This window comes from Gadus chalcogrammus, chromosome 18 (assembly GCF_026213295.1).
Source record: "Gadus chalcogrammus isolate NIFS_2021 chromosome 18, NIFS_Gcha_1.0, whole genome shotgun sequence".
Lineage (NCBI taxonomy): Eukaryota > Metazoa > Chordata > Actinopteri > Gadiformes > Gadidae > Gadus > Gadus chalcogrammus.
Window position 1 is genome coordinate 19,265,012 of NC_079429.1, and position 19,144 is coordinate 19,284,155.

Consider the following 19,144-nt stretch of genomic DNA (forward strand, 5'->3'; position numbering starts at 1 on the left):
GCTATAGAGAGAGAGTTGCGACACGATATGATCTCGCCGACAGGGTGGTTACGTGGTTGTCACGTGGTTCATGTAAGCCTCAATTGTTCCAAACACGCCGCGCAGTCAATGTTATTCTATGGGACGACAGCAGAGATTTCAATATTGAATGGTAAATATGAATGAAAAAAACACATACAAGTATTTGTCTGTTATGGCATTATCGCATATTTGTAAATGTCAGTTTTACATTCAGAGTGGTTGGGGGACAACTGAAAGCTATCTCTAAGTATTACTTAGATACGTTTTTAAGTTTGAGGGAAAGCTTCACGTTCGTGTTAGCATACTGGCTTAACCTTAACTTTTACCCTACATCTGTATTGAAATCAAAGTAATCAAGATGTTTTACCATGATCATTTTAAGATATGCGCCACACAAAGTATCAAATATATTAAAGAATAACTCATTACGCTTGGATGAATGAAATAGTTATTTTTTTTATTAAACAATTAGTGTGAAAAGAACAAGTGAGTGTGATTGTGTGAACAGATTCAACAATGGACACAGCAGGGAACACTATATAATATACTTAGGGCAAACCATTAACATATAACGTTGCAAATATACTATACTTTATGCCATTACAATACTTATAATAGTCCTGAGCAAATTCAAAATTGGTTTAGATCAATGGTCATACCATGGTTGGCTGTGCAGCGTTTGGATGCTCCAATCGGTCCGAGAAGGGTTACCACATGTATGGCTTCCCTAAGGACCAAGAGCGCAGGAAGAAATTGATGGCAATGGTCAGCCGTCAAAACGTATAAGTGACAGGGGTCAGCAACCGTCAAAAACGATGTAATGTAAGTAATGTTCACATCACTTGATAGCATTTCAAAGGGCATAATAATTCTAAGTGTTGAGAATTATGACTTTTCAATGTTATTTGAAGTGCAATGGAAACGGATCTTACAAGCCTACCTATAAGGTACACTTTGAAGATGACCAATTCACTGCCACAAAAAGAGAAGGGATGTTGAAGCTGAGGCCCGATGCAGTCCCAACAGTTTTCATTCATCGCCCTAAGCCGAAGAGGAGGAAACCCCCTTCTGTGAAAAATACCCCCTTCACTTTAATGAAAAATACCTACGCTTCTACCCAATTAACAATTGCCGGTAGATCCATTTATACATTTTATTGGTTTCTGATTGTGGCAGATGATTTAATTCACATTACAGAAATGATTCGCTTTAATGAATTTTCTTACATTGGCTTACATCGGAGATGACAGTAGTTGCAAAAGCAAAAGGCAAAATACATATAACAGCAACATTACCTTGTAATTATTACAGAGATTGAGGGAGAAATTGAGGTGGATTTCAAGAGCGATGAAAAGGACATGACAGGAGACACCGAGAGCAATCAAGAGGCCACTTTGCCAGGGGCAGGTGATTCAGGGGCAGGTGATCCAGGGCCAGCTGCTCCAGGGACCAGACTGCTCCAGGGACCAGACTGCTCCAGGGACCAGACTGCTCCAGGGACCAGACTGCCAGGGTCTGATGGGGCGACTGTGGAGGACCTAATAAGGCAACTAGAAAAGGAAAAATTAATGAGAAGGAGAGCAGAGAGGGCTCTTGTAAAACAAAAAAAGAATAAATTTGGCACCATGAAAGAGAAATAATTCAGTCAAAAAGAAGTTAAAACGAAAAAGCCATACAGGTTAATTCACCGGCCATCATAATCAGCATTGTTGAAGCGGCGGCATCTGTAGGGCTTCATGTGCTGAACATCACCCTTTCCAGGATATAATTAAACAAACACACTGTTCTTTCTACTAGCTATCGCATCATAAAACCCGTCCTTAAATCAACCTAAATGATCCTAGTAATCCAACATAAATAACTAACTAAATAAAAGTTTGATTCACTACTGAACTTCGTAATTGTTGGTTTTCACACGGCGAAGTCGAGCTCACAAACCAGCAGGCAATCGGTCGTCTACCAAGATAAAAATATATATAATTACGCTGTGCATATACAAATAAATGTCAGTATATGCATCATAAAAGGACCTCTAATACAATAGACAGTTGACAATTCAATAGAGGTAGCTATTTAATCAATTTACCCCTGGAGATACCTTCACAGATGGTGAAGTCGAGCTAACAAACTAGCAGGCAATCGGTCGTCTACCAAGACAAATATATATATAATTACGCCGTGCATATTCAAATAAATATCAGTATATGCATCATAAAAGGACCTCTAATACAATAGACAGTTGACAATTCAAAAGAGGTAGCTATTTAAAGGCCCACTATGCAACTTTTTTAGCCAAAATTACATTAATTATGCTGGTTGAGAGTTATTCTGATGGTTCTGCAACCATTTCTGGGTCGTTTGGTGGGTGTGTCATTGCCCCATGTCACCTCTCCAAGGAAAAAGCGAATATGCAACTTGCTCTGTTCGGACCGACACAATCCGGATGTGAAGCAGCGGAAGTATCCAATCGCGCCTCGAAAATGTAGTCAGATTGTAGTTTTGAAAATGCTTTACGGCACAGACACACACCCAAATATGGCACCGGCTAGATATAAACAGCCAGTTGCGAGGCAATTGTTGCATTAATCATGGATCAATCGACTGATAAGGGACCCAAGAGGCGAATATTGGTGGAACAAAAGAAGAATGGACCAGAAAAGAGATCAGACACGAGTGAAAGGGGAACTATGCAACTTTTTTGGCTTGATTTACCTTAATATAACAGGCTAAGAGTCATTGCGATGGTTCTATTATACATTTTTGTTCGATTGTTCGTTGTTTCGACTCCCCCTTGCGCATCTTGGCGGAGAAAAGGAATATGTTTCTGCCGGCGACCCGCCGCCCACTCTCGCGGGAGTCTCGGGTCTCGCGAAGTAACGAATTGCTTTACGGCACAAACCCCCAAACACGGAACCGGCTCGATATAAACTAGGGATTAGTAACTAAGGGATTGTTACATTCCTCATAGATCAGCCGACTAAAAAGAGACAGAGAAACCCAATGTCGGAGGAACAGAAGAAGAGAAAAGGGAGACTGACCGACAGAGAGGCCAGTCACGAGTAAACGTTGGGCAAGCTTTACAGGAATAGCGTGAACTGAAAGAAAAAGAGCTGCAGGTTTTGTTCGTCTAATTTAATTTATCAGGGAAAAATTGCACATTGTAAATCAATATTTTATAGTAAGGCCAGAGATGATGTATGCAGTCAACTTTCGAAGCTGGGTCTAATCGTTGACAACACGCCATTGTCATTGTTCTCAGACACGCCCTCTGTTCGCTGATTGGGCGCTGTCACGTTAAAATTGTACCGGGGGCGAAAATTGTACCGGCCTACGTCATCGTTTGTTTACATCCTGACAACCTGCCCGGCAACAGACGACGCGATGCAGAAAACATGTTTCCAAACGACGAAATAACATAATACAGATAGCGGATCGCTATCTGTATTATGATAGATAGCGTAACACTTGTTTTTACTTTATATTTGTATTGTATTTAATAGTTTAATCGAAACAATAAAAAAAATTGCCCGCAAAACGGGCGATCGCGTCAAATGACGCGTCAAATCACGTAGGAAGGTTCTTGAACATTCTAGACTATGAAACCTGCTTAAAACACTCAGTTTACTAGCTAAATTCGATTAAACAATTCAATACAATACAAATATAAAGTAAAAACAAGTGTTTTCTAGCGATCCGTTATCTGTATTATGTTTCAAGAACCCTCCTACGTCATTTGACGCGATCGCCCGTTTCGCGGGCAAAACATTTGTCATTTGACGCGATCGCCCGTTTCGCGGGCAATTTTTTTTATTGTTTCGATTAAACAATTAAATACAATACAAATATAAAGTAAAAACAAGTGTTATCGCTATCTATCATAATACAGATAGCGATCCGCTATCTGTATTATGTTATTTAGTCGTTTGGAAACATGTTTTCTGCATCGCGTCGTCTGTTGCAGGGCAGGTTGTCAGGATGTAAACAAACGATGACGTAGGCCGGTACAATTTTCGCCCCCGGTACAATTTTAACGTGACAGCGGTGTCACACTAAATTTGTACCGGCTGCCAAATTTGTACCGGGCGCGTCATCGTTTGTTTACATCTTGACAACCTGCCTGGCAACAAACGACGCGATCGTCTGTTGCCGGGCAGGTTGCAAAAAACATTCGGCTCATGTTTCCAAAAGACGAAATAACATAATACAGATAACGGATCACTAGATAACACTTGTTTTTACTTTATATTTGTATTGTATTTACTTGTTTAATCGAATAGCAACAGACGACGCGATCGTCTGTTTCCGGGAAACGGGCGATCGCGTCGTCTGTTGCCAGGCAGGTTGTCAAGATGTAAAGAACTGATGACGTAGGCCGGTACAATTTTCGCCCCCGGTACAATTTTAACGTGACAGCAGCCCCAGAAAACCAAATTACATACAGCAGGTCCAGACCTAGTACTGAAGGGAAATTCAAATTGAGCCGAAGTACTTAGGCGGGCGGAGCCAGGCTAGGGCAGGAGACCATCGTTTCACAATATAAGGGCTCGTGGTAACTTTACTTTGGATGGTCGACATTATGGTTTTAATCCAAACCTATGGAGAATATATGAATGGGATTTTCACTTCCGTAGACACACTGTTCAGTGTTCACACAACACAAAAGTTGAGTCACGCCCACATTAGGTCCAACTGTTTTTTTTTTTTATCAAGTGGTTGTAACAAATCCAGGGGACTGTGAATGTTAGAGTTTTATGGTATCGATCACTGAATAGTTCACTCACTTTTATTTTAGTGAATGACTCGTCATAAAGTCACGAAGTGCAGATAAGCTACTATTACGATCTGATCCTCTTTAAATTGCATAAGATAAAAAAACTAACTAACCACTGTTTATATTTTCATACTGTTTAATAACATTATTGAAGGATGAGGTTTTTGAGTACAGAGTATACAAAATAAAATATTTTTCGTGTATAAAACTGAATGGCCACAACTTGAACCTCCCTTAGAAAATAACAATTCAGCCAAGCTCATGTTGGGTTGCCCTTTGTGGGACATTCAGTGATTTCCACATCACTATGCCCTTCAAAGATACTGACACTATAATGTTCCCAAACATAATGCACGAGTTTTGTGTGATTGAACCTTTATTCTTACTAGTATCTAATCAATGCGGCTCACACCACCAACAAACAATCGCTTTACGGCTCAGATTCAGGTGTTTTGATACCCATCTCTGATTAAATCATTGGACATCAGTCTTCATAGAAGGAATCGGGCATCTTGTCCTTCCAATCACCTTTGCCACTTTACCGGTCAGCCAATCAGAGCAGCTGTCTGCAGAGGGCTGACCCGAACAGGAAGCTGGCCCGCCCCCTCTGCGTCAGTGTCCAACCAGTGAGCTCCAGAATCCATAAAGGAACAGTTTTATCAAGGCACAGGTTTCTTGAAGCAATAGGTTTGCATATTGCCTCCGCAGAGGGACAGAAGGAGAGGCTCCTCTACTACTGCGTGGCGTTGGGAGGTCTGGTTGAATCTGCCTCCGCTCAACTCAACTGCATATCATGAGAATGTCCTCGGCCAACGGCCAGGCTAGTGGTTCAGTTGTTTCTACGTGGTCTGCATAATCTGCAGAACGGAGCACCGACCTGCAGCCTACGGTGTTTAGGTCTCTGCCTTACCTTTTAATAGGCCTTTGATAGTCCCACTTCTCCTGTTGTGCTACAAGGGCCAGGCATAACAAATAAACTTCATTCCCTAATCCATGCCCATGTTTGTTTTTTTTTACCAAAAAAAGGATTGATCAACATCATGAAGGTAATTAATAAATAACACCTCAGGAAACAGCCTCATAATTAAAATGAAGCACCAGAACACGGAGGCCACTCTGAGGCGACAGCAGCAATATGCTCCTCTCTGCCCGAGCGGGTCCGTGGATCACAGCTGGTCTCTGGATCCCAGCTGCTCTCTGGATCACAGCTTCTCCCGGTCCAGCAGCTCCTGCAGTTCGTGCTGGATGTGCTCAGGCAGCTCCAGGGGCGGCAGGTCGTCCAGACACAGGTCCTCCTGGGCGGGCATCTCCAGTGGGGGCAGCTGGGGGATGGCGATGTCCTTCCCCTTCCCCGAGCAGCTCTTGTCTGGCGGCAGCACCCACAGCTCGGAGCGCTCTACCAGGTCCGCCGAGTCAGCCACCTCCGAGCGCAGCCGCCCGTTCTCCGCCCGCAGCCGCGCGTTCTCCGAGGACAGCCGCTGGTTCTCGTCCATCAGGGCGCCCAGCATGCGGCGCAGGTCCTCATTGGCCGTCTGCTGCTCCTCCAGGCGGGTCTTGTCGTCCTTTGCGGTCTTGGAGCCACCGGGGCCGCGCGGGGGGGTCGGGGCCGGGGGAGAGCCCGCGCTGCGCCGGCTCTGCAGCTGGTAGAGCAGGGTGTCGTACTCCCTCTCTGAGCCCCCCGTGCCCTGCCCCTCGGGCGCCTGGCCCTGATGGGTGGGGGCCGGCGGCCGGGACGGGGCGGTGGGGGCCGGGGCGGCGCTGGGCTGGGCCGGGACAGAGGCTTTGGCCCCACGGCGCGCCTCCCTCTTCCAGCGCTCCTGGATGAGCCGCTGCTGCTTGATGTGGCTGTCCTTCTGGAGCTCCATGGACAGGCGGGCCTGGACAACACACCGTATCACAACACACCGTGATCACACTGTATCACAACACACTGTATCACAACACACCTTGATCACACACTGTATCACAACAGACCGTATCACAACACACCGTGATCACGTACTGTATCACAACACACCGTGATCACGTACTGTATCACAACTGGGGCTGGCCCGAATGCCATTTTTCAGGCTTCGAATACTCGTTGGTTTTTCCGAGCGAATATTCAAATACTCGTTCCAGAAAAAAACGCCATCAAAAACAACATTAATAATCCTTATATATTCCCTGCAACCGATTTTGACAGTATCTGCATATTTTCTTGAAGATTTAATAGCTTTTGAACGTTAATTAGTAGGCCTAAGTAGGTTGAAGTTCCTTCGTTTTTCCCAGCGAAAGCGAACAGCTGTTGCTCCGTTCCAAATCAGCCGTTCTCTGCCATCTCAGCCCTTACGGGAGCTTTTCAATTCATCCTGGAACGTGCATCTTTTCAGGGAATTTGTACAATAAATCCATAACAAATACCAAATATTGATTGCCTTATGTGTCCATATTATATCCATTATATTGACCGGGTATTCCCAAGACGCTCACGCTCTGCAGCAAGCCAGTCACAGTTGATTGGCGTGGCGCTGTACAGCGAACGTAAACAAACAACTAAGCTAAGGTTTTAAGTATTACTTTTCCTCCAGAGATACCGCTAATGTTGTGTTATAAAGTAAAGGGAAACAAGATATCTATTCTTCCTCCACCTCTCTCGCTTCTCTGCTTGGTGTCGCTGACGCTTAGTTTGCCTCCCTCGCTCTGGTAACGTCACGTACGTAAAGAAAAGAGGTCAACGATTCGATTCTGAAGCGATTATCGATGCAACAATTTTTTTTGTTTACATTTCCATGCGTGATGTTCAAAAATATATATACTGTATACGTCTGAGTTTGCTACTCAGAGTTTGCTAAACACTTCCTACTTTTGTGATGATCATTAAAGACATCAACAGATGAATTAACTTATCTAATATTTCATAAGAGAGAAAGCTTTTGTCACAAATATGACTTTCTATGAACAATGCAATAATCAATGCAGCTTGCATTATAACACAATATGGGAGCATGCAAAAAATTGGTTTCAGTTTTATTTTCTTTCTAATCTTTCTTTTCTATGTCATTAAAGGAAAAGCTGCTCTTGAATTAGAAGGAGTTCTTGTGTCTGGCTGTGAGTTTGCGCACATGCTATGCGTAGACTCAATCGCAATCGAGTCAAGACAAATCAGATTTGCCAACACACACTGAAGATGAATTCAATAATTTAATAATAATATTTTTTTTTCTAATATATATATACCGTAATTTTCGGACTATAAGCCGCGCCTTTTTTCCCATTTCGTGATTCTGCGGCTTATACAATGGTGCGGCTAATTTTTTAATTGTATAGCTAACGGCCACTAGGGGGCCTCCTAAATCTATGGATTTTTAAGCGGCGGGGTCCAGTGCGGCTTATATATGTAAACATCATTCAATTTAGCTGCTGTGGCTTACACTCCGGTGCGCCTTATAGTGCGGAAAATACGGTATATATATTCTGATTATTAATTGATATGCATCGAGACAGAATCGTAAGTAGCGAGAATCGCAATGCATCGAAGAATCGATATTTCCCACCCCTAGTGTCGATGTACAGCACTTTAATGCCGCGTTTCCACTGCAGGGTGCGGTACGGTTCGGTTCGCCTCAGTCCGGTAGGGAGGGGGCGGTATAGCCCAGCTCAGTTCCGAGGTCGCGTTTCCACCGCCGACAGTAAACTTTATCGTAGGCCGGATGTCGATCGCCGCGGCAGCTACGTAAACATCGTGCCATTCGACCAGAAACCAGCTGGAAGACCTTCTCATTCCTTCCACTGCTCCATCAAGCTCCCTCTGCACGTCTTCCACCCCAAGAATGCAGAGGAACGTCTCCACCTCCTTATTCGCCAAAGCAAGCGTTTTACGCGACATGTTCATGGTGAAGAATAATACCTCGAGGCTACTGCTTGTTTGTTTTTATCCCTACGTCGCCCGGAAATGACGATTCTGTCGACCAATCAACGGAGGGGGTGTGTAGCTCGAATTTTCCGGCACCCTTTCAGGCGCCTCAGTACCCCAACGGAGGGGTACTGAAGAAAAGGGCAAAACGAGTACGGCTCAGTCCAGGTCACGCCCACTTTTGGCGGTGGAAACGCAATCCGTACCGCACCTTTGCGAACCGAACCGTACCGCACCCTGCAGTGGAAACGCGGCATTACACACGCATTTGAAAAGGCACCATCCAGGTGTTACTTTCACCGTTCAACCCTATTTCAACAACCCCTGTCTGGGAATTCAGAAATGCAAATGCCATAACCAAGTTTATTGGTGTTTTCATTGTTGCTTATCTACGGGTTGAGAAACAAGCAGATTTTTTTAATTTTCCCCTTAACTATTAACCATACCGTACTGTGACTTAATAAACCGAGGTACGTACCGAACCATGACTTTTGTGTACCGTTACATCCCTAATCATAACACACCATGGTCACGCACTGTGTCACAACACACCATGTCAACCAGGACCATGCATCGCGATTCTGTGTAGAACAATTCCGTCTCGATTCAAATAAATTAATAATCTGAATAAAAAAAAAGTATATAATTTTTTATTTATTTGTATTTATTTTATTAAATTTGTTCACCTCCTGCAACATTCTGTACGACAGAGAGGGATCATTTGAGTAGTTTTAAAATTATTTAATCTATTTCCATTGTGTATATAGGCCAATCTGATTTGTCTGGACACGATTTTGATTCGGCCTACGCAAACTCACAGCCAGACAGAAGGACCACAAACAAGTTCTTATTCTTATAATTGACTAAGAGCAGCTTTTTCTTTAATGACATAGAAAGGAAAGATAAGAAAGTTAAAAAAACTAAATCTGTTTATTTTTTACCTACTTCCATAGTGTGTTGTAATGCAAGCTGCATTGATTATTGCATTCATAGAAAGTCATATTTGTGACAAAAGCTTTTTCTATAATCAAAAATTAGATAAGGTAATTAATCTGTTGATTTCTTTAATGATCATCACAAAAGTAGGCAGAGATTAGCAAACTCTTGAGTAGGAAATTCAGATGTATACATATTTTCAGGAAAATCCCGCATGGAAATGTACATTAAAAAAAAAATTGCTTCGAGATGCATCAATAATCGTTTTAGAATCTAATCATTGACCTCTGAAGCCGAATCGAATCGAATCTTGAGGTGTTAAGAGATTTCCACCCCTACACTCAACCGGCCCTGACATCCACTCGGTATGAGGGAGCTGCCAGGGACGAATTTGTTTCACGTTGGCTCACTGGTTTGGACATTAGCTCGTCTGCGTGATGTGGAGATAAGCAGAGGTTCTCACCTGTTCACACTCCGTTAACTTCATCGCATCCCTCAACAGATCTGAGGAAGCAATGAGGGATAAGACATAAGAGGAAAGGAAGACTGGAATTAGGATCAGTTTACACACACAGTATGCATGTCCTTTAAATAGGAATAGCAATGTTGTCAAACAAAGGTTCAAATGTAATTAAGCTAATTGGGCTTTCAGCTTTCCCATATTAAGACATAAGAAAAACCTTAATGGAATGGAGCCAAAATGTACAGTTCAAAATATGTTTCAACATGACTTAATATATGCATCAAGTAAGGTCTGTATAGTGTATACTTTCCATGGTATCTAGGCCATTCTGTCATCGTTACTGAAATAATACTGTAGTTCAGAAAGTATATCCAATATTTTTAAGACTCCGCCACCAGTTTGTGGTCCCGTTCTTTCTGTGGCCCCAGTGCTTCACAGAGGCAAACACAAAGTGATGCCAAATAATATCAATGTGCCCAGGAAACGCCCCCTTGCATACCAAGTACTCTGCGCTGACGCTACGTGATTCAACACCACCGAGACAGTTTACATTTCATGCATTCGTTTTTCCCCCTCAATAAAATAATAAAAAGGTCCTGTTCCTGAAATGGCCTTCACACATACGATGTGTTACCAACAGCCCTGCGGGTTGTTTAGGCTAAAAGGTAGAGCAGGTGCACTGTGGCACATTCACTTCCTCTGCACATATCGGGCTGATTTATTTATCGTAATTTCTTCCTCATCTACCAATCGATTGATCGTAGGTGGACCGAGATTGTATGTGGTTGACTACAGCCCTGATATAAACGACACTATCTCCTCTTCCTTCAGGAGCTCTCACTCCCTCCGTGACAGGATCCATGTAACAGCATATATCCCCTTCTGGTATTGATGAATAGACGAAAGGATCCAGGGTAACCTAACCTTATTGTAACTTCATTGAAGTTCCTCCCCCTATATCTCCACCGCACACATGTTCGTAGCTCCCCTGCGCTGGGTGAAAGATAACAATGTGGGTGGGGGCCTGACGACGGGGGAAACAAGAGGCCCTCGCCTCGAGAGGAGGGGCATCCAGAGGGTTCAATACCCAGGCCACGCTCAATTCCGCTCTCACATCGCTGTTCACTTTGCTTGTTTTGCTGATAAAAAAATGTATATTGGCACTGGTTCACGTAGAACAGCGGACATGGAGGGGTTTCGGTTGGAATGTTTCATCTCTATTTGTATTGGTTTTCACTGTTGATAGAGTTGAAAATAGTTTATTTTCATGTAATAAAGGTGAGCCTAAGCTGTCTGTCTGCTGGTTTAATTGACCAAAGACCAGAGTATTTTTCTTAAGGTGAGCTAATCTAGGTGACTTTGTAGGTTTTTCAGAAATCTGAAAAATATGATCAAATATGTACATAATCAGAATGTCTATCAGGATAGGATTATTTGTCTGTATCACCCTCCCCTAGTTGATAGCTGTGTACGTCCAAGGGAGGGTTCAATATTAATCGTGAACGTTTGTTTAAAACATTCAAAATTGAACTACAATCAACGTCAGAATGTGAAGAAATAACCGTTCTGTCCAAGAAGTGAATGAATTGTGTTAGAGATATGAAGCACCTTTAAGACTCTGGGACACACTCCACACTATGGGGTGCATTCAATATCCATCCATCCATTACCATGGATATATACGAGGACTACGACTGGACCTATAATCAATAATCAATATTATTCATTATTTTCATCATTATTTTTAGGGATGCACCGATATGAAAATTTTGACCGATACCGATATCCGATATTAAAATTGCTGTTACGGCCGATAACCAATATTTACCGATATCGATACTGTTATAAAAACAAGTTTATATGATGATTTTGTATCATGTAAACACTGTGAATATGAAAAAGTTATTTCTTTCTTTATTTTCCAAAACTTCGAAATATATTGTTTCTGCAACAAGTTGCAGGGCATCCATAACAAACACAAGTTACTAACAGTGTTAGTTTTAGGCTACTTTTAAAACTTGCATCTATGAAAAAAAAGTTTGGATCATAAATCACAATAACGATCACAAATCAAAATATCTTGACAAGGTTTTATAACTTAAATCAAATTTGCCAATATTCATGGAAACCAGACACTTAAATAAATTACAAAAAGTGTTTCAAGTTTAAGTCAATTTCAACTCAAATCTGTGAAATAGGCTAAATCAAATATATCAAGGGAGGTTGGTTGTAGTCTTTTCACTCGGTTCTAGCCCTACTGTTGATCCGGAGAACCGAGCGAAAAGACTACAACCAAATATAAACATGTCCGGTTCCGGTTTCCCGTTACCTGTTCCTGTTTCCGGTTTTGGGATTACGGAACGCCAAATAAAACAAAAAAGAAACAGTATTTTGCTACGATACTTGATGTTGTTAATACCGGAATTGTCCTTTAAACATGCGCTGATCACGTGAACGCACAATTTTTTATTTTTTTATCAGCCGATCCGCGGATCACTTGCGTCCCGAACCGTGAGGGTTGATCCGTACGGATCACGGGAAACCCGTGAACCGTTGCACCAAACAAGCTGCGCATGGGCAAGCAACACACACAACGGCAACTAGACGGAAATAAATATTGTCTGTTAATATCGGACCAGTTTTACTTATCGGGCCGATGCCGATATGTTAAAAAATGACTAACATCGGCCGATAACGATATCACTGCCGATATATCGTGCATCCCTAATTATTTTGTCTCTTTTGAATATACGCTTTCCTGTCCTTCTGCTTTGATGGACTCAGCTCCGATCTGGGATCAATACATTGGATGCAACTTCAAAGATAAATCAGCTGTTGGTATACAGAACTTTGTATACTTGCAAACTCAATGACAACCTGCATGTTCCTGTCTGTTCAGTAGATCTAAACCCACTCCTCCTGGCCCACACTTTAAACAGGCTCAGTCGTTCAGCTCATCCCCCTTGAAGCTTTGAGGAGCAACCATGTTGCAGTTGGACCACACTAAGAGGACCCACCTGCAGCGCTGCTGTGGCAGGCGATGGCCTCTTCGAACTTCCCAGCTGCTAGCAGACGGTCGGCCTTCCTGGACTGCTGGTGGGCCTGGGTCCGTCGGCGACAGGTCAGCCATGAGGACGGGGTCAGAAGAACACAAGAACACAACCGACGCATGAGGAGGAGAGGTGGATGTTTAAGTGACAGCAGTGTTAAGGCACAGGTGGGAGGAAAACAGAGGATCAAGTACCATAAGAGGTGGACAGAAAGAGAGAACACATGAATGGGGATGAGGAATGAGACACACGTTCATAAGAACCAAGGACATTAGACAGGTTGTATAACATAGTACTAAATAACAGGCATCACAGTTATATATTATACTATGGAACACCTTTCCTCTACGTCCCAGTTGAAAAAAAAATGCTATGTTGCTCATGATGATATAGGACAGATCATAAAGGATGTCTTTAGTTATTTATGATGTAGGACCGATCATAAATTATGTTTTTAGTTGTTTATGATGTAGGACAGTTTAATAATGATGTCTTTAGTTGAAGGACCTGACAGCAGGTCAGATCCCAGCTGATTCGTCCTGCTTTTTCCATGACAGAACAACAACAACATCCCTGGAAGAGACGAGCTATCAACAACTATGGAAGCTAACGCTGCTAACTTTAGCCTGACGCTAGCTGCTAGCTGCTAGCCACTGAAGCATTAGCTCGTTATTGCAACATCAGCAGATACTCACGAGGTTGAGGGGGCTGTCCTCCACCTCCATGAAGACGACTCTCGGAGAACCCACACCTCACGCACTGTACCCCCGGAGGACTGTCATTCACCGCGGCGTGAGGCAGCTTTAACCCAACATCAGGGACCGGGGAGACGGGGAGACGGGGAGACGGGTCGGCGGTCGGGTCCGGGCTGCGCAGCTGCGTCACGACGCGTCGCGTCGGCGCCACAGGGAGCGTACGCCACGTCACTTCCTGGATATGCCCCTCCTAATGTCACGTGCTTTTTGTTTTCATTTTCATTACATGTTCCTCTGTACCCATCTCAAGGAAATTATAATCACAATTATTGTGTTTAAACGTGTACATTAACCATTATATACAGAATCCCGAGAGCAGCAGCGGGAGGGCTGAAGACCCGGAGAAGGAGGACTTCCTGGTCTGGGACGACATGAGCTCACATCACGTATGCAACGTTGATTGTTGAGCGGTTTAGGGGTTTAACAAACATGAGCTTCGTGTGAATGACACATCGCCATCAAGTCAATTCTGTCACTCTGAGTGATGAAAAAGAGAAGTCACACCTGCCTCCTCGCGACCACCATGGCCTCCATCCTCCTGCTTATGATGGTGCTGTACGGCTCCATCAGCAGCCATCAGCACCAAGAGAGCACCCCTTTCAGACACGACTACCAGCTACTGGGGAGACCTCTGTTCAAACTGGACATATCGTGGCCCAAGTACCCAGAGCTTTTCAGAGGTGCTGTGTTTGCAGTGGCTGTGAACCACTACGGAGAGGTGGTCTATGTGGCACAGAGAGGTGAGCAATGGTCATTTTGACCTTGATAATGCTCTTAATCAGCGCAGCAAGTTGTGATCTCGACCTATTATTGCTCTGAATTGTATGGTCTCCTTTCCCCGTGTTGCTAGGTGATGCTGTACCCAAGGTATTGGTCTTCACGACCAGTGGAGACTTCCTGATGGCCTGGAACACCAGTACCTTGGAGATGCCTCACGGGATATTTCTAGCAGACCCAGAGTCATCTAACCCCACCATTTGGATCACAGACGTGGGGAATGGCCCATATGGCCACTGCGTCAAACAGTACTCCCCCTCCGGGAACCTCCTTCAGGTGGGGTGTTGGAACAAACCTCGGGAGTATAACTTTACTGTACACATCTTATCCAAATGCGGCACATTTAATGTAGCTAACAAATATGTAAATAATATGGCTATTCACAAGTGATGTTTAATGTTCATACGGTCAATAAGCTGTCGGATGGGACTGTGTGTGCAACCCCATGCACACTACAGACTACAGACTATTTAAATACATATTTCTCTGTAAATTGCACAGCATTTTTTTGCACTAGAAACAACCATGGCTAGTACCTACTAGTACCTACTACTACCCCTCAAATACTTTACACTACACTTTACTTCACCTCATTACTTATTATTACTTATTACCACTGTTTTAGTTTTTCTACTTATAATTACTTACTTTATTTGATTTGATTTTTATTATTATTATTTATTATCATGATCTTTTGATGCTGCTACTTACTTCTGATTTACTCAATCTTTTATTATTGCTGCTATGTCAGTGTTGAGGAACCAAGCCTCAGAATTGTCCTCTTGTGTACTTGTATAATAATATGTAATAGAAGTAACTCTGATTCTGATTGTGATGGGGACCAGGTGCTTGGGACCCCGGGCACGGCCGGCTCCAGGCTCAGCCCCCTGCAGTTCGACCAGCCGGCTGAGGTGTTCGTCCACGGCTCCGGGGAGATCTACCTGGTGGACGGGGACGGCGGGGCCAACAACCGGCTGATCAAGCTGTCCAAGGACCTGGAGGTGCTGTGGGTCCACGGGGAGCGGGGCCCGGGCCTGGCCCAGTTCTACATCCCCCACAGCGTCACGGTGGACGGCTACCAGCGGGTCTGGGTGGCCGACCGCGGCAACAAGAGGATCCAGGTGTTCGACGCGGTCACGGGGGACTGGCTGGCCACCTGGGGCAGCTGCTTCCCCGAGGACGCGCCCTACTCCGTCCGGCTCACCCCCGACAAGAAGTACATGGTGGTCGTACAGCTCAACGTCAACCGGGTCTCTCTGCTGGAGGCCCCGCCCGTGGGCGTGGTCGGCCAGTGCAAGGTGGTGGGCATGATTCGGTTACCAGATGATGTCAAGCCCCACCTGGTGGACGTGGACCAGAAGACGGGCGCTCTGTACGTGGCGGAGATAGGGGCGGGGCAAGCCCAGAAGTATGTCCCCATTCACCAGGATGGGGGCGCCTTCTACTGAGAAGGTACGACCACACCTCCCCCCTTGGGCTGCTCTCACCAAGGCCCGCCCCCTGGAGAATGGGAGGCTGTGAATGGGGCAGAGTGATGACTGGCCGCATTCACATGCAAACTCCCAGTTGCATGTTTCAGATATTGCTTTGTCAAACTCTTCCTCCTCTTCCAGTTTCTTCCACGCTAACAGAGCTCCTCACACGGGTCATGAGAAGGAAGAGGAACATGGGAATGCTTTTTAGTAGCAGGAAGCCCCAGTGCTGACCGGCTGCTGTACCACATTACTCTGAATCTCCAGGTCTAGATACACCACTTGATTTAAAAGCTTAAAGGAAATTGCATTACTACTGTAATCCCCCTACCATTCATCACGCTTCTTGAAGTGTTTCACCTTTTGTCGACTTCTGTTGTAGATTAAGCTAAACCCCATTGTTCAGTGTGCTGCGTACTCGTTCTGGACTGGTACTGGAATACAGTACTGCACTGCAGTTTACAATACTGTGGGGGAGACAAACCTAATGTAGTCTCACACGTATAGTTTAAAGGTCCCATGACGTGCCACCATTGTGAGTGGGATTAGCCTTACAAGCCGTTTAGAATTCTGCCCCCTCATGACATCACAAGTGGGCGTGTCCTCCTAGATGTGTGCTGGATAGATCAGTCTACCAGCGATAGATGAGCAAACTTTGCTCATTAGTGTGACGGATAGATGAGCAAACTTTGCTCATCTATCCGTCACACATCTAGTCGGACACGCCCCCTTGTGATGTCATAAGGGGCAGATTGTCAAAACGGCTTGTAATGGCTAATCACACTCACAAATTGTGGCATGTCATCTGACCTTTAACTTGATCTCAACAACAAAGTAATTGAAGTATAAATAAAACCTCAAGGCATGAAGTTGGTTAGCTAGTAGTAGAATGGTTGTTTGATCTTTATCATTTAAATGCAAATGTCTTTATTATGTTCGGAAATATATTGCTTTTGGTTCAGGGTATATTAATTTTCATTGTATTGTGTATTGAGCAAACGTTTTCTTTCGCAAAATAATTTACGTTTCATGTGGGTTTATGCACTGATATATTTGTTGGGCTTGTAAAATGAGTCACTGCTTAAAGGGTTTGTTCAAAATAGATTTCCAAGCATTTCTCCAGATACTGAACAGGCTAGATTAGTCCCAGGCTGGATTAAACTGGGAGAATGGTCTTTATTCTTTGGCTCATCATTTGAACCAAAGTTATTGGGAACAAAAGTGATACAGGCAGATTCATGAAGATTTAATCAAATCTGATGCAGGGAAATAGTCTAACAATTACTCTGTTAGATTCACCTTTTTTGCTAAATGGGTATTCTGTCTTTCCAATGACCAGATATTGTATTATGTCAAGGACCCTCATGTGTAGAAACTCTCCTACTCATATGCTTGTCTTTATCATTATTATTATGATTAATAATAATAATTATAATTATTATTATTATTATATAGTCAATATAAATTGTATGTACAGATTAAACTTCTCAACCTAGAATGACAGACAATGTGCATGCATGTGAGAACACACTCTGTCTCGTTGTCTATGCTAGATAGACAACTAATAACTACAATTCATTTTGGAAACGATCTGTAAAAGGGATTCACGAAGGGACAATGTAATGGTTTTAATTGTTTCAATGACAGAAACAGCAAGTGAATGAATGAAGAGAGAAACGTCCTATAATATCCTTGCCAACCTTGTAGATGCTTTGCCTCATGGCTCTAAAGAAGAACATGTTAATATGTCAATGGTCGTATTCTAACATAGTAGAATCGGTATATAGCAGCGTGTGGGATTGCACCCCACATACAGTCTATACCTACATTGTTTACCTGCTTATGAAACGGGATCCTTTCAATGGTTATGTCTTTCTCAGGTCAAACCCTGTTCGATCTCACAACCCCTTTTGTTTAGGAAAATGTACTGCAGTGTTTCACAACCAAAATAAATGTGGCACTTTAGCTCACCTCACACTTGCATCCACATTGAAATGTTGTGAATTGTTAAACACTGTGATCGAAATGTTTCAGTCTTGTGCTATGATCAGCTCGATATATGAACATGCCATGTGCTGTGTTTATTCAGACCACATCGTGGAGGACTCAAGAGCAACGCAGCATTGCACCACTAGATGGGGCTCCAGTATGAAAGTGTGTGTCGGTTACTGGTGAGAAGTACCAGGCTCGCAGTTATTCAATTGCATGCTTGCTCTCCTCAATCACAAATTCTTCTATCGCTTTTAGTGTTTTTATTTTAGTGTTTGGAGCACTGGTTCCAAATCGGGCTCTTCTGTGGCACCTTAATCAGCAAATCAGTGGCCAAGATACATGATTTTAAATGCACAGCCCATAGGTACAACGTACAATGTTTTGTTGTTTAACCTGGCGGATATCATGCCATTTTTATGTATGCGTTTTCAGTGTTAGTAGAGAGGCGGAGGGGTCAGAATATTTATCAATATTAAATAGAGGGTTCCTGAGAAAAATGGACATAAAAATGTGATCTAAGCTCTAATTCAGAAGTAGAAATGGCAACATCCACATTTGATTTCTACTCCATTATATTCAGTCTGTTATCAATTCTCACTGTATGTTCAACTAAACCAGGCTTGTATTTCATACCCCCCCCCCCCCCCCCCCAAACACACACACACACACACACACAAACACACACACCAAACACACCCCTCTGTAACGTGGGAAGGCGGCCCAGTGGAACTCTGTGGGCGAGCCTGCAAACAACAGACAACATGTGAATTGAGTCATAACTCATTGAATCAAGGATACAAGAGAGAGAGAGAGATAGAGAGAGGGGACAGGCCGCGCTCAGGACACAGTAAAGAGGAGTCACAAATACATAAAAATAATATTAATATTAATTAATTATTCATATGATTTGTATCAGTAGTAGTAGGACTATGAAGAGATACTATAATATAACTAACACACAAGTACAATAGATTTATAGAGAGGAACAGAGACGAAGATGGAGAGACAGTCA

General features: G+C 43.5%; 2 protein-coding genes across 2 annotated transcripts; one reads left to right on the forward strand and one right to left on the reverse strand.

The window, feature by feature from the left end:
- Positions 1–4,387: 4,387 nt before the first annotated feature.
- Positions 4,388–14,081, reverse strand: nrbf2b (nuclear receptor binding factor 2b). The gene is made up of 4 exons (XM_056576896.1): positions 13,832–14,081; positions 13,104–13,188; positions 10,087–10,127; positions 4,388–6,669 (listed from the first exon to the last, which is right to left on the reverse strand). The coding sequence occupies exons 1-4, from the start codon at positions 13,859–13,861 to the stop codon at positions 5,995–5,997; spliced, it is 831 nt and encodes a 276-aa protein (XP_056432871.1). The 5' UTR covers positions 13,862–14,081; the 3' UTR covers positions 4,388–5,994.
- On the forward strand, positions 14,081–18,731 carry LOC130371201 (NHL repeat-containing protein 3-like). The gene is made up of 3 exons (XM_056576895.1): positions 14,081–14,631; positions 14,742–14,944; positions 15,514–18,731. Exons 1-3 carry the CDS (start codon positions 14,376–14,378, stop codon positions 16,114–16,116), a joined length of 1,062 nt encoding a protein of 353 aa, XP_056432870.1. The 5' UTR covers positions 14,081–14,375; the 3' UTR covers positions 16,117–18,731.
- Positions 18,732–19,144: the final 413 nt, after the last annotated feature.

Excerpts from the sequence above, each read along its gene's own strand:
- nrbf2b (XM_056576896.1), bottom strand. The coding sequence starts at position 13,861 with ATGGAGGTGGAGGACAGCCCCCTCAACCTC. Across the intron at positions 10,128-13,103 it reads CTGCCACAGCAGCGCTGCAG|ATCTGTTGAGGGATGCGATG; the intron begins GTGGGTCCTCTT and ends TTGCTTCCTCAG. Across the intron at positions 6,670-10,086 it reads AGTTAACGGAGTGTGAACAG|GCCCGCCTGTCCATGGAGCT; the intron begins GTGAGAACCTCT and ends TGTGTTGTCCAG.
- LOC130371201 (XM_056576895.1), top strand. The coding sequence starts at position 14,376 with ATGAAAAAGAGAAGTCACACCTGCCTCCTCGCGACCACCATGGCCTCC. Across the intron at positions 14,632-14,741 it reads GGTCTATGTGGCACAGAGAG|GTGATGCTGTACCCAAGGTA; the intron begins GTGAGCAATGGT and ends CCGTGTTGCTAG. Across the intron at positions 14,945-15,513 it reads CCTCCGGGAACCTCCTTCAG|GTGCTTGGGACCCCGGGCAC; the intron begins GTGGGGTGTTGG and ends GATGGGGACCAG.